This window comes from Neoarius graeffei, chromosome 10 (assembly GCF_027579695.1).
Source record: "Neoarius graeffei isolate fNeoGra1 chromosome 10, fNeoGra1.pri, whole genome shotgun sequence".
Classification (NCBI taxonomy): Eukaryota; Metazoa; Chordata; class Actinopteri; order Siluriformes; family Ariidae; genus Neoarius; species Neoarius graeffei.
The window spans coordinates 76,905,871-76,921,756 of NC_083578.1; the positions used below are offsets into that span (position 1 = coordinate 76,905,871).

The 15,886-nt window shown below is 41.1% G+C and overlaps 1 protein-coding gene across 1 annotated transcript in view; it reads right to left on the reverse strand.

Annotated features, from left to right (window-relative positions):
- Positions 1 to 4,846, reverse strand: part of med27 (mediator complex subunit 27) — a 200,614-nt gene extending 195,768 nt beyond the window's left edge. Inside the window, exon 1 of the mRNA XM_060930908.1 lies at positions 4,623 to 4,846. Coding sequence (XP_060786891.1) covers positions 4,623 to 4,825 — 203 coding nt within the window. The 5' untranslated portion in view covers positions 4,826 to 4,846. The remainder of the gene's footprint in view (positions 1 to 4,622) is intronic.
- Between the last annotated feature and the right edge of the window lie 11,040 nt (positions 4,847 to 15,886).

Consider the following 15,886-nt stretch of genomic DNA (forward strand, 5'->3'; position numbering starts at 1 on the left):
TCATTTTTCCAAATTGTGTAAATCCGTTAAGATTTTTTTTTGGGGGGGTGGCTCTCACTGTCTCACTCTCATAGGGCCAATGATTTTCTGTGATCGCGGAAAACAGATGGAAATTACGGAATTTTTATAGTGAAACATTGCTCGCGTGTCAAAATGTAACTGCCGCAGAAGGCTTCCGCCCAAGCAGACATGCCTTCAGTGTTGCCAGATATTGCTAACGTTTTCCACCCCAAAATATGTTCAAAACCAGCCAAAAAGCACCTAAACCCACCCAATCTGGCAACACTGCATGCCTTTCCGGTCAAGTGATTGTGATTGGCTTGTGGCACACCTAGCCAGCCAAAGAGCTGCTTGTTTACAGATTCGCTCCCCGCGTCGCAACCAGAATGGCGACCGCTTAAAAGAAATGAATGCTCTGCCAGTGGCGAGTGTGGACGTTGCGTGACTCGCAGAAGATTGTTGCAGGTTGGCGAAAAAACGACTTCCTAATAGATATAAAAAATAAAAGTAATTTAAGTAAGTTTAAAATGTAATTTAAATAAAAAGAAAAAGTATTCATAAATTGAAGTTTGGAAGCACCTCTGTTTTTGGGCTGAGGAGAAGTCAGAAAGGGTGTACCGCGATTCTGCCTTCTTGTATCGCGGCACGGATCGTGGCTCTGCCTATCGCGATTTCGATACGCATATCGTTACAGCCCTACGCCTTTCGCCCGTAGTCAGCTGGGATAGGCTCCAGCTTGCCTGCCACCCTGTAGAACAGGATAAAGCGGCTACAGATAATGAGATGAGATCATCATCAATTCAAGTTTTTGTTTGTCAAATTTACAAAAAGTAAAAATGCTCTGTTTTGGAAGCATAATTGTTTTCAGCAATTATTACAGCAGCATTTTTCACAAATTGTTACCGCCATTTCGCCAGTTTGTTTACATTCTAAGTGGAAATGATTTTGTCGGACGTTTTGTATAAAAATTTGTATTTATCGAATTTGCAAAAAATAAAAATGCTCCGTTTCTCAAAATCCAGTGAATGTGGAGAGAATAAAACAGTTATTCCACTCAATCTCGTCGTACATGGTTTATACAGGGATCGAAACGGGAATTTGGGAGCACTGGTCCATTTGGACCTGTGCCTCTCAGAGGTACTGGTCCGAATGGAGTAGCACTGGTCCGTATTCATAATTACAGATTTCAAGCCGATTTTATATATTTATTCATATAATCCAACCATATTATACACGAGTGATCAATTTCAACTGTCTATAAACTTTTTCCTCAGTCATCTCATTATCATCACAATCTTCAAAACCCTCATCCAGATCATCATCATCATCTATTGGGTCATACACCACATCATGCTGCACCTCCTCGTCATCTTCATCTTCCACCTCCTCATTCCGTCTCTCCTGGGGCTCTACATCTCCTGCCACATACTCCCTCTCATCACCTGCAGGCTGCTCTGGCTCATCACCACCCTCCTCCATACTTGTTGAGCGATATCCGTTTGTTTTGATAGCTGTCAGAAATGTCAAGCCAAGGACTATTAAACTTCGTGGGGGTCTAATCTATCTGACCAGTAGCGGTTCAAGTTACATTCGTCTTCACTGGCAGCAACGAAAATGAACAGGAAGAAACGAAACTTCGCGAAGTCATGCTGCATGTAGTGGTATATACTGCGCACGTAAACAATATGGGAGCACCCGCGTCTATGCCAACTTGACAAATGTCTCACAAAATCTATTGAAATTATCGTAAAAAACGGTAAAATAGACCAAGTTCTGCTTAAAATGGGCGAGAATCGTTGATAGAAACCATCGAGGCAGTGAGTAGTTTGATATATATAGCGTGGCGAGCCAGTCACCCACTCGGTCGAGTACATGTTGTCACTAGTCGCCCGTACCCTTTCCAACTCGCATTGGCGAGTGGGCGACCGCCCATTTCGATCCCTGCTTTTAGCTGATTCAGTGCTACGCGCCTCGTCGGCTATCAGCTCATGTACGACTCGATTTCGTGGAATATTATGGACTAGTTTGTGTAGATACATGCCCATCTCAATTCGAGTAATTTCCAGTTTCATTACAAAATGTCAAGCAGTTTGTTTTTGGAGTTGAACAGAGATTTATCTCATCTCATTATCTGTAGCCGCTTTATCCTGTTCTACAGGGTCGCAGGCAAGCTGGAGCCTATCCCAGCTGACTACGGGCGAAAGGCGGGGTACACCCTGGACAAGTCGCCAGGTCATCACAGGGCTGACACATAGACACAGACAACCATTCACACTCACATTCACACCTACGCTCAATTTAGAGTCACCAGTTAACCTAACCTGCATGTCTTTGGACTGTGGGGGAAACCGGAGCACCCGGAGGAAACCCACGCGGACACGGGGAGAACATGCAAACTCCACACACAAAGGCCCTCGCCGGCCACGGGGCTCGAACCCGGATCTTCTTGCTGTGAGGCGACAGCGCTAACCACTACACCACCATGCCGCCCTTATTATATGATATATTATAGTAACTGTAAAATGTAGGTCATTATGTAAGCTATTTCAAATCTTGTCCAGGGTGTACCCCGCCTCTCACCCATAGTCAGCTGGGATAGGCTCCAGCTTGCCTGTGACCCTGTAGAACAGTACAGGCGGCTACAGATAATGGATGGATGGATGGATAGTAAGAACGTACCTTTTTTATTTTTTCAAGTATTATCATCATCATCATCATCATCATCAACACCATCATCAATTCATGTTTTGTATAAAAGTTTTTGTTTGTTGAATTTACAAAAAGTAAAAATGCTCCGTTTTGGAAGCATAATTGTTTTCAGCAATTCTTATTATTATAGCAGCATTTGTCACAAATTGCTACCGCCATTTGGCCAGTTTGTTTACATTCTAAGCGGAAATGATTTTGTCGGACGTTTTAATAATAATAATAATAATAATAATAATAAGTTGAATTTATATGGCGCCTTTCAAGAAACCCAAGGACGCTTTACAATTATAGACAAAGAAAATAAATAAATAAATAATAAAGGAGGAAAAAAAGGAAAAAAATTAATAAAGAATAATAAATAAATAAATGAATAAATAATAAAAAGTAAAAAGTCCACCAAGTAGGGGTCAGGATGTAATTCCCGTGGTGTAGCAGCCACAGTCCCACCAAAAGGCACATGAAAACAAGTCCCACACCTCCAGCACCGCCGCTGCCAGCCACATCGGCCGAACAACACGCCGTGGATCCACAAAGCGAGCAGAGAAGCTCCGCCATGCAGAGCGCTGGTATGTCCCAAACCGCCCGCACAGCTGCCGCGACGCCACCGAGCAACATCGCTCGGAACATCACGCCAAGCATTGAAGCGCAGAGCGCTGGACAACCACGAATGTTAAAGGTGCAACGGGCTCACTGCAGTCCACAGCTGGGCGCGCAGGCATCACCCACAGCGAACCAAGGCCTGTAGGGAACCAACGCCCAAAACTGGGTTCGGAGCCACACCACAACCGGCGGACAAAACACACAAACAAACATCAAACTACACAAACACACAGAAAAAAAAAAGAAAATTGAAAAAGAAAGAAAATAAAAATGGCGGCACGGTGGTGTAGTGGTTAGCGCTGTCGCCTCACAGCAAGAAGGTCCTGGGTTCGAGCCCCGGGGCTGGCGAGAGCCTTTCTGTGTGGAGTTTGCATGTTCTCCCCGTGTCCGCGTGGGTTTCCTCCAGGTGCTCCGGTTTCCCCCACAGTCCAAAGACATGCAGGTTAGGTTAACTGGTGACTCTAAATTGACCGTAGGTGTGAATGTGAGTGTGAATGGTTGTCTGTGTCTATGTGTCAGCCCTGTGATGACCTGGCGACTTGTCCAGGGTGTACCCCGCCTTTCACCCGTAGTCAGCTGGGATAGGCTCCAGCTTGCCTGCGACCCTGTAGAAGGATAAAGCGGCTAGAGAGAATGAGATGAGATGAGAATTTTTATTTATCGAATTTGCAAAAAATAAAAATGCTCCGTTTCTCAAAATCCAGTGAATGTGGAGAGAATGAAACAGTTAATCCACTCAATCTTGTCGTACATGGATTATAGCTGATTCGGTGCTACGCGCCTTGTCGGCGATCAGCTCATGTACGACTCGATTTCGTGGAATAACTGTGAAATATTATGGACTAGTTTGTGTAGATACATGATCTCAATTCGAGTAATTTCCAGTTTCATTACAAAATGCCAAGCAGTTGTTTTTTTTTTGGGGGGGGGGCTCCCTTACACTTCATCTCACTGAGATTTAAAACCGTCAATCTGGCAACCCATGAGACATTATATTATATTATATTATATTATATTATATTATATTAACTGGAAAATGTAGGTTATTATGTAAGCTATTTAAAATCCAGTAGGGATGTTGATTTATTCATAGAAATATACAGAATTGATGTAGAATTATGCAGTTATGTGTTGAGTTAATTCCCCAGGTGAGGAGGACTGTACACAGTGAAGCATGGGCCTACTCACAGACCTACACTGAGGGGTTCTGTCTTACTTATAGTGCACTAAGTCATAGTTATAACACTCTACAGTCCTAAAAACACAACACTGCCGGTTCCAATAAAGTTCCACTGCAGTTGTAATGAACTCACGTCAAGTCGCGATTCACCGCCTGTAAGTTGTCCTGAAATTCCGTAATAAACACCTTTTCTCTTCCTTCAAGCGTTTCTTTATTCTTCATTCCATCTTTCAGTGAGTCAAACACTCGGGTAACACTCGATCTAAGCGCCTGGATGGCGTTAATCGCTTGAGAAAAAGCCTCTAAATTCACACCAACATTCATAACATCCGCCATGACTGTTGTTTCCCGACTGAAAACCCGTCGCACAAATGACGTCAGCTATGCGCCGGCTAACTTGGGAGTTGTAGTTTCAAAGCGAGCCGCTCTTTCTTTCCCTCAGCATGCTCAGTAAACTTAAAGTGCCATTCCACCATTGGATGTATTCTTTGGCATAAAATACAATATATTTTGACAACGTATATAAATGGTCTCACTAGATCGAGAAATCTTTTAGCTTCAAAATGATATATCGAACATAATTTTTTGACAACGACAAGTATATTAATTTTGCGACCAAAGTCACCTACCCTTTTAATTTCCGCGCGTGATGTCATCGGCAGGTTCCCCTTCTTGTGTACCACATGACGTGTGACGTGGCACATATTATCAGTAATGGCGGATAGAACGCGATAAAAATAATACCAATAAATCTAGCTAATACCAATAAATCTAGCTAACTGAAAGATTAACTCAAAATTTTTCGCAATTTTTTTGGCCCCCATATACGAGGAGAAATGACTCTCTCACTTTGGGGGTTTCCTGGTCTAAAAATAGACCGACACGTGGTACACAAGAAGGGGAACCTGCCGATGACATCACGTTTCACTACCACGCGGAAATTAAAAGGGTAGGTGACTTTGGTCGCAAAATTAATATATTTGTCGTTGTCAAAAAATTATGTTTGATATATCATTTTGAAGCTAAAAGATTTCTCTGTCTAGTCATGTTGTCATAAAATATATTGTATTTTATGCCAAAGAATACATCCAATGGTGGAATGGCACTTTAAGATTTTGTTACAATCCAGTCTGAGCACATTTTATAATGTTAGTGCAAATAAACAATCAGTAAATATACAGTACCAGTCCAAAGTTTGGACACACCTTCTAATTTCTTGATTTTTATGAATTAAAAGTGCTAACCGCTTACGCCACTGCAGGCCGCACGGTCGCCTCACAGCAAGAAGGTTCTGGGTTCGAGCCCGGCAGGGGCCTTTCTGTGTGGAGTTCGCATGTTCTCCCCGGTTTCCCCCCCACAGTCCAAAGACATGCGGTTAGGTTAATCCCATATGGAAAAGATGTAGATAAATCTTATAAAAATTGTCTGTCCTTTGTCTGAAACTTGTATGTAAAGCATACAAGAGTGAAACCAGATATAAGATCCTTAGTAAATTTGAACAAAATGAAACTTGTATGATTTGCGTATTTATCAGAACAATATATGACAGTAATGCAAAAGTGGCCACTTTTAGGGGTAAATCATATTCCTTATATGATGCACAATACATGAAACATACTACCGTACATGTCAACCTATACAGAATGTGCGTATTTTATACGGATTTGATTCAATAAACGTAGTATACGGGCGTACAAATAAAGTTATACGGATTCTTTAAAAAAACTTCAATATTTATTTAGAGCTATAATCAATTCCCACGATGATAAAAGAGCGCATAACATTTACAAACGTACTGTACACCACAGAAAGCACAGACAGCCAGTAAAGAGTCTTATGAAATCGCGCGTTATCTTGTGGTAGCGAGACTTTGTTCCACTTCTGATCATGCGCACACCGCATTGCGAGAATCCCGCCAACCGGGAAGTAACATTTTGTTTGAAAAGCGTATTTCCACCTGAGCGACTTTCAATAGCGACTGAAAAGATTCTGAATGGGCGCTCCGGCAAGATCAACACAGACACTTGCTGTGACATGCAGCCTAGTGAGGTATTGGTGCAGCGTGCTAAAAAAGCTGTCATGGAGTACAATTCAGAACATTAGAGTGACACTTTTGGCCCTTTTCCACTACCCTTTTTCAGCTCACTTCAGCTCGCTTCAGCTCACTTCAGCCCGACACGGCTAGCGTTTCGACTACCAAAAACCAGCACGACTCAGCTCGCTTCAGCCCTGCTTAGCCCCTAAAACTTGCATCGTTTTGGAGTGGGGCTGAAGCGAGCCAAAGCGAGCCGAGTGAGGCTGGGGGCGTGAGCAGACACTCCCCTGTGCACTGATTGGTGAGGAGGAGTGTCCTCACATGCCCACACACGCCCCGCGAGCACGCTGGGATCTGTAAACACCACAAACCCGGAAGAAGAAGAATTACGAATTACGAGGATTTCTGAAGCCTTATGCGCCTCACCTCATCTATACGCGCTTGCCAGTATCTGTCCGCGTTGTCGGTGACAACAAGCCACAGCACCAAGACCAGCAACACTAACGACTCCATGTCCTCCATGTTTATTGTTTACTATCCGGGTTGTGAGACTACCGCTTAAAAGATCACTGATGTCACTGTTTGCGCTGCTTAACGACATCACCTGACGTCCACCCACTTTCGCTAACTCCACCCAATGTGTCCACCCACTTCCAGCCAGCACGGTTCAGCGCGGTTGTAGTCGAAATGCAACTCCAACAGCCCCGCTCAGCCCGACTCAGCATGGCACGGCTCAGCCCGACTCAGCCGCGTTTGTAGTGGAAAAGCGGCTTTTGTGTTTTTGTCAAACATTGGAGCTTTGTATTCATTCTGAAGGTTTATTGTTATTAATATTGAATAAAAAGTAACTGGGATATATCATTGTTAATTATCATTCAAATTTTAGGTAAATTATTTTAATTTGCATCTTATAAGGATTTTATAAGGGAAATACGGATTTTGGAGGTTGGCTATACAGGTTTGATTGACCAAAGGTTGACATGTATGCTGAAGGTAATGGAAAGTTATATATTTTTGATAAGTTTCTTCTATTTCTTTTCCATATGGGATGGGATGGCCTTGAACGAGGCACCTAAGTCCCAACTGCTCCCTGGGCGCTATTAGCATGGCTGCCCACTGCTGTGTGTTCACTGACATAGAGAGGAATTTCACAAGCGTGTGTGATGAATAGAGTTGTTCTTTCTTTCTTTCTTTCTTTCTTTCTTTCTTTCTTTCTTTCTAAAAGTCACTTCATGTCTTCAAGTACAGGGGCGTAGCTGGGGGGTCCTGGGGTGCCTGTGACACCCCACCCCACCCCACCTTTGTCGGACCATACATTTTTTCAATAGCCGCATAAGAATATTAGAAAAGCGGCCATTGTCATTTTTCTAACTTTTTTTTTTTTAACTAGATTGTCACCTCAGCCTCATTAGGGTTTGTATCACCTTGTATGGACTTCCTGTGGTTTGGACGTGAAAACCCAGTTCTTTCGCAAGCGCAACACGATCACACTAGAAAGCATGGTCAAGCTGCCAGTGTAGTTGCGGTCTTTTTAGTTGCAAATTACGAGTATTTCCTCTTGTGTTAATAATTCGCCATGTCAAAACAAGCGTAGCTTTCCTCCTTCTTTCAATGTGAAGCAATTTCTTATATATATTTTTTTCCATCAAAGTTGCATTTTGTGGCTTCGAAGCTAAGTTTTAGTGCCGTTTCTAGAACACAACATCAAGAAAACGTGGAAGGATACACTACGGCAGAGCGATCGACATTGACAAGATCGTTGACATCTTTGCCATTCGCCATCCACGACACCTTTTACTTAGAAACATTTTGGCCGATGAGCAGTAAGACAACAAGAAGAGAGAGATCTGAATCGGTTGACTAGCGTAAGATGTCGAGCCGCTATCCATACGCTGCCGGATAAAGCTGATTTAGCCTAATCGTTGTCCAACATCTCAACAGCTCGCAACATGAGATGAAAGAATGACGCAAAGACCGTTATTTTCTCAAATTTATTCAATGTATTTTTTCATTTACAAACCTGCAGGTATGTACTCAAGCTGCCAGTCAGTGTGTGACCCCCCCCCCCCCCCCGAAAAATCCCCTGAAGTAATGATGGATGTCATTTCTCTTTACTTAGTTGAGTGATTCTTGACATAATATGGATTACTACAGTTGTAGAATACTGTATTTTTGTTATTTATTATTTACTATCTGATCATTAAGAAGGCAAGAAATGAATCCGCTAATCACTTTTTGACGAGGCATGCCTGTTAACTGAAAAGCATTCCAGGTGACTACCTCATGAAGCTGGGTAAGATAATGCCAATAGCGTACAAAGCGTCATCAAGGTAAACGCTGGCTACTTTGAAGAATTGACAATATGAAACATATTTTTGTTTTTTTTAAACACTTTTTTGTTTCCCACATAATTCCATATATGTTATTTCATGGCGGCACGGTGGTGTAATGGTTAGCGCTGTCGCCTCACAGCAAGAAGGTCCTGGGTTCGAGCCCCGGGGCCGGCGAGGGCCTTTCTGTGTGGAGTTTGCATGTTCTCCCCGTGTCCGCGTGGGTTTCCTCCGGGTGCTCCGGTTTCCCCCACAGTCCAAAGACATGCAGGTTAGGTTAACTGGTGACTCTAAATTGACCGTAGGTGTGAATGTGAGTGTGAATGGTTGTCTGTGTCTATGTGTCAGCCCTGTGATGACCTGGCGACTTGTCCAGGGTGTACCCCGCCTTTCGCCCGTAGTCAGCTGGGATAGGCTCCAGCTTGCCTGCGACCCTGTAGAACAGGATAAAGCGGCTAGAGATAATGAGATGAGATGAGATGAGATGTTATTTCATAGTTCTGATGTCTTCAGTAAGGGAGAGCAGGGAGACTTGGGACAAGTTTTCAGCTTCTGTAGATTGTGTGAAATTCTTTGCAGGTAGCATCACATTCATACTGCTTTAGAGAGGATTTACTATACCCTCTTACCACAACATTAGTGTCTCAGCTTGTCACATACCGTATACTGGCCTTCAGGCTTCACTTTTTCTGCTATTATTTTTTGCAGGGAGACATGAGACATTGAGGGGAGACATGGACCAAAAATAAAAGACCTACTGTAGGCCTACGTGTTTAATTTTTATTTATTACCGACACTTGTAACATATGAACTGTATGAACACACAGTGCTGGTACAGTGATAGAAAAATGTCAGTTTACCCAAAACCTGACTCGACAAAACAGTTCCATTCTCAAGAAGGAATGAAATAAGCTGAATCCTTATGCAGGGCCATGCCCAGATTTTTAACAAATAATTTTAAACAATTTTGTATTTATAAACCACAAGAAAAAAACCTGTAACATGATGAACTGTCCCAACTCTCCCCATCTGGACATTTTGAAAAGAAAAATCCTTAAACGTTTTACTCAGAATTTAAGTTTAATAAATAATACTATATATGGTAACTCGAGGCGACATACTTTAATTCCTAACAAATCCCCAATTCACTAGCGTACATTACACCACAGAATGGAGGTGGAGGTGAATATTTTGAGAAAAAATATTGAACTGCATAGACTTTACTAAAATGTCCAGCTTCATGGCTCCAAGGGAGGTAAGTTACTCTAAGGGGCACCATCTAACTTCTGATATCATCTAAAACCTCATCTCATCTCATCTCATCTCATCTCATCTCATCTCATCTCATCTCATCTCATCTCATCTCATTATCTCTAGCCGCTTTATCCTGTTCTACAGGGTCGCAGGCAAGCTGGAGCCTATCCCAGCTGACTACGGGCGAAAGGCGGGGTACACCCTGGACAAGTCGCCAGGTCATCACAGGGCTCATCTAAAACCTGACTGATTGAATTAATGTCTCATCTCATCTCATCATCTCTAGCCGCTTTATCCTGTTCTACAAGGTCGCAGGCAAGCTGGAGCCTATCCCAGCTGACTACGGGCGAAAGGCGGGGTACACCCTGGACAAGTCGCCAGGTCATCGCAGGGCTCATCTAAAACCTGACTGATTGAATTAATGTATGGGAATAGAAACTGTCCCAAGTCTCCCTGCTCTCTCCTGTTGTTCTACGATGTAGAAAATAGTCAAAATACAGAAAAACCTATGAATAAGTTAGGGTGTCCAAACCTTTGACTGGTACTGTACAGTTAAAAAAAAAAGATCAGTCATAAAAATCAAATATCAGATTCATGATTTCAATCCCTCAATAACTTCAGCATGTTAGTGTCCACAGTTCCCGGATTCCCAGTTTGCTTTTGAACCTGGGTTATTGTTTGTATAGAGTCTCTGTGCATGGCTGTTTTCTTCCCTTGTAGAAGTGGGTTTCCTCCAGGTTCTCTGGTTTCCTCCCATGTCCCAATTACATGGTGAATTGCCCCTAGCTGTGAAGCTCTGAACACTGGGCACAAGGTAGGATACACCCTGGATGGATCACAAGTCTATCCCAGAGCACCATGCACACACATTCATACAGTACCTAGAGCCTGTTAGTTCAGTTTTCAACATGGAGGAAACCTACACAAGGAAAACACGCGAACATTTGATAGAAGAAGTCGCCTGAGCCCAGGATCAAACCAGAGACCCTGGAGCTGTGTTATAGCAACACCACCCACTGCATCACCTTGCCAGCTGGAAGTGAATGCACACTTTAAGAAGATGTACAATCCTCAGGGTTTTCTTTGGTTTTCACGCTGGGGAACCCTTAAATGTTCTTGGTAGAACCTAAGACCAGATGGTTTCTTACTGTATATGAATGGGGCCCAAGTAGAACTCTTTGGAAGCTAATTATCCAATGAACCCTTTAAGAACCCATCAAGAGCCAGTTTGTAAGGGTGCATTGTACAGTAGACCGCCTTTCAGATTTTTCAAGTGTCGGTCATAAAAAGAATTTTCCCAACACCCAATTATTTTTGTTTAGTGGACCGAAAGCGACTGAATTTGAATCACAGAATACATTTTTTAATAGAACAATTAATGAATTAAGGGCCACGTGGCCCTAAATTCGCCACTATTTTTCCTGCTTCACCATGACCCAATTCAAGATACTACGTCATGCATCACGTGGTGGGCTTTCCCTGTTTGCACAAGGCATTGTGGGATACAAATTTGAATCAGGAGAGAAAAATGGCAGACGTGAGTGTGCGAATGAAACGTGAAAGACCGACTACAGTAACGGAAAGCGAGAAGAAAAGACGTTATGTTATATACAAAGGAAAGGAAATGCCGGACCAAACTAATAAATATCGGTGGTCAGCGAACACTTTGGTGTGATCAGCTGTTCGTTTAGCGACAAAATGATGTAACTATCAATGCACGGTCAAAGGTAAACCTGTGCATGCATTTACACACAGACTTCTTCTATCTGCTTGACTGCATGTAGCCAGCGATTTCATGCACATTATTTGCTCGGGAATCCCTTCAAATTAAATAACTTCCCAGCCACAGAATGGCCTGATATTTTGTGAGATATTACAGAAATAAACCTATATCACAATGACCAAATTTCAGAGGGAACTAAATTTCACCGATTTTATGAAATCGAAAGGCCGTCTAGCTTTAATTGAATATCGATGATAATGTAATATCTGTAAGGGCCTGATATCCACGTCAGCTTCCTACATGTTATTCTTTCTGCATGTGACAATTTCCGATGACACAAAAGAAACAGGTTTTACATCTGTAAATTTAAATACACATAAAAACTAGCTTGGCATTTTTTCTCCCCCGTAAGAGTTTTTATTTAAAATCAATAGGGTACAACTCTGCTGAGAGTCAATAACAGCTCTTAATGGTCTCTTATAGCACTGCAAATGTTCCACTATAATACTGAATAATGTTTTACTTAGTAATTTATCTTGCATGGAAGTATGCAATTATATTCTTGTTATTATCATATATTATTAATTTTAAAATGGTGCACTGGTTAGCACTGGTGCCTCACAGCAAGAAGGTTCTGGGTTCGAGCCCTGCAGCTGACTGGGGCCTTTCCGTGTGGAGTTTGCATGTTCTCCTCGTACCTGTGTGGGTTTCTTCCAGGTGCTCTGGTTTCCTCCTACAGTCAAAGATTAATTTGATGAGCTACTCTAAATCGCCCAGAGGTGTGATTGGCTGTCTGTCTCTCTGTGTTGGTCCTGCTATGGATTGGCGGCCCATCCAGGATGTACCCTACCTCTTGCCTGATGTCGACTGGGATTGGCTCCAGCTTCCCTGTGACCCACAATGGATAAGATGACATGAAATGAAATACTATTAACCTAATATCTGCGTGTCTGTTGTGAAAAAATGGCATTGAAAGAAAAAATAATCACATCTGCAAACTAGAGTGCATACCTCTGCCAAGCCACATATTATCAACATCAAATCACTTGAACGTAGGATAATACTAAAGCTGTCCACCAAATTTCATCCAAATCTGTTCACTACTTTTTGAGTTACATTGGGAACAAACAAAAAATCCTGGATTCACATACATATCTGGATTTGGATCAACAGGATAAAGCGGCTAGAGATAACGAGATGAGATGAGATCTAAACAATTGGGTGGCATGGTGGTGTAGCGGTTAGCACTGTCGCCTCACAGCAAGAAGGTTCTGGGTTCGAGCCTGGCAGCCAAATAGGAGCCTTTCTGTGTGGAGTTTGAATGTTCTCCCCGTGTCTGCGTGGGTTTCCTCCGGGTGCTCCGGTTTCCCCTACAGTCCAAAGACATGCAGTTAGGTGAACATGGGACGGCCTTGGGCTGAAGTGCCCTTGAGCAAGGCATCTACCCTCTGACTGCTCCCGGGTGCTGTAGCATCGCTGCCCACAGCTCTGGGTATCTGTGTGTGTTCATTGCTCACTTGTGTGTGCATGCGTGTGTTCACTGGTTCAGATGGGTTAAATCCAGAGGAGATATTTCACTGTGCATGAAGGGGAGAAAGTCTGTGCTTGAGTGTATGTGTGATAAATAAAGGTTCTGTTGATTTCATTTCCTCGTCTTTCTTAAAGCAATCTGTTCTTTCTCAGATTTGAACTGCTGTGTTCACCGAACAGTAAACCCTGATTTTCTTCTAGATTCCTCCCTTTGGAACATTTAAGTTTAAATCTACTTTTTAAATTTTCCTTATGAGTATTAGTATACTAGAGAATTAAACATTGAAGTTACAAACATAGCATATATATATATATATATATATATATATATATATATATATATATATATATATATATATATATATATATATATATATATATAAAATGTACAAAAAACGAACAATAGATTTTTACTGAACAAACAATAGACATTTACTGAAAGGAAATGAAAAAGTTTTTCTTAAACTTGCATCTAGCCTTCACTCACTCCCATTTTCTGAGCCTCCTGACTTTCCAGACCCTTGTCAGTCTCCGTTGGAGAATCTTCTGCTTCTGACAGAGTTAGATGCACGCCTGGTGGGAAATCTGGTGAGTTTTCACACATTCCTGGAGGGGAAAAAAAAAAAATCACATTTAATGAAAATTATGTATAAAATGACATGTGAAAGTAAATTAATCATAAAAAAGTGTAAAAATAAATATGTAAAAATGACACGACAAATGTCACGTGAAAAATGAATTGTGTAAGAATCACATGTAAAAAAATCAATGAAAAATATGTAAAATCACAAGAATAATGAATCATGTTTACGAATCAATCTACATGTGAAAATGAATTTATAATATGGAAAAAAATCACTGAAAGATGAATCATGTTTAAGAATCACATGAAAACAAATGAATCATATGTAAAAAAATGAAAATCACGTGAAAAATGAATCATGTTTAGGAATCATGTGGCAATAAATGAATCATGTATAAAAATCCCATGGGAATTAATTTTATGTAAGAATTAAAAATGTGAAAATCAACAAATCATCTGTAAATATCAAGAGAAAAATTAATCATGTAGAAGAATCACGTGTGAAAATCAATGAGTCATATATACAAAGAAATCACATGAAGAATTATGTAAGAATCATGTAAAAAATAAATGAAATATTTGTAAAAAAAAAACTCTGTGAAAAATGAATCGTGTCAGAATCACATTTGAAAAATAATGAATCATATGTAAAAAAGCACATAAAATTAATCATATGTAAAAACCACATTAATGAATCATATGTATGAATCACATGTGAAAAATCATATGTAAATATGTCAAAAACAAATCATGTAAGAATCACATGTGAATTATATTTAAGAATCACCAATGAATCACAAGTTAAAACCACATAAAAATGAATCACATTGGAATCACATATGCCATCAAAGAATCAGATGTAAAATCACAGGCATAATGACTCTCATTCATCTCATTATCTCTAGCCGCTTTATCCTGTTCTACAGGGTCGCAGGCAAGCTGGAGCCTATCCCAGCTGACTACGGGCGAAAGGCGGGGTACACCCTGGACAAGTCGCCAGGTCATCACAGGGCTGACACATAGACACAGACAACCATTCACACTCACATTCACACCTACGGTCAATTTAGAGTCACCAGTTAACCTAACCTGCATGTCTTTGGACTGTGGGGGAAACCGGAGCACCCGGAGGAAACCCACGCGGACACGGGGAGAACATGCAAACTCCGCACAGAAAGGCCCTCGCTGGCCACGGGGCTCGAACCCGGACCTTCTTGCTGTGAGGCGACAGCGCTAACCACTACACCACCGGAATCACGTGCACATATACTGTAATAAATCATGTGTATAAATTACATGAAAAATGAATCATATGTAAGAATCACATGTGAAAACAAACGAACCATGAGTTAATGTGCCCTAAAATTAGTAATTTTTAAGAATCACATATGAAAATTAATTAATCATATGTAAGAATAACGTGAAAATAAACAAACCATGTAAATATCATGTGATAAATGAATCATGTAAGAATCACATGTGCACATAAAATGAATCATGTGTAAGAGCCAAATCCTCTAAATTCACATAAAATGAATCATTTTTAAGAATCCCATGTGAAAATTAATTATATGTAATAATGACATAAAATTAATCATATCAAAGAATCACATGTGAAAAATAAATCATGTAAATATTGAGTGAAAAACGATTCATAGAAGAATCACATGTGCACATAATAAATCATGTGGAGGAATCGAATCTTCTAAAATCACGTCACATGAATCATATGTAAGAATCACATGTGCATACAAAATGAATCATGGGTAGGAACCGAATCTTTTAAAATCACGTAAAATGAATCATATCTAAGAATCACGTGTGCACACAAAATGAATCATGGATGGGAATCGAATCTTCTAAAAGCATGTAAAATGAATCATAGGAATCCCATGTGCACATAAAATGAATCATGTGTTGGAATCGAATCTTCTAAAATCAT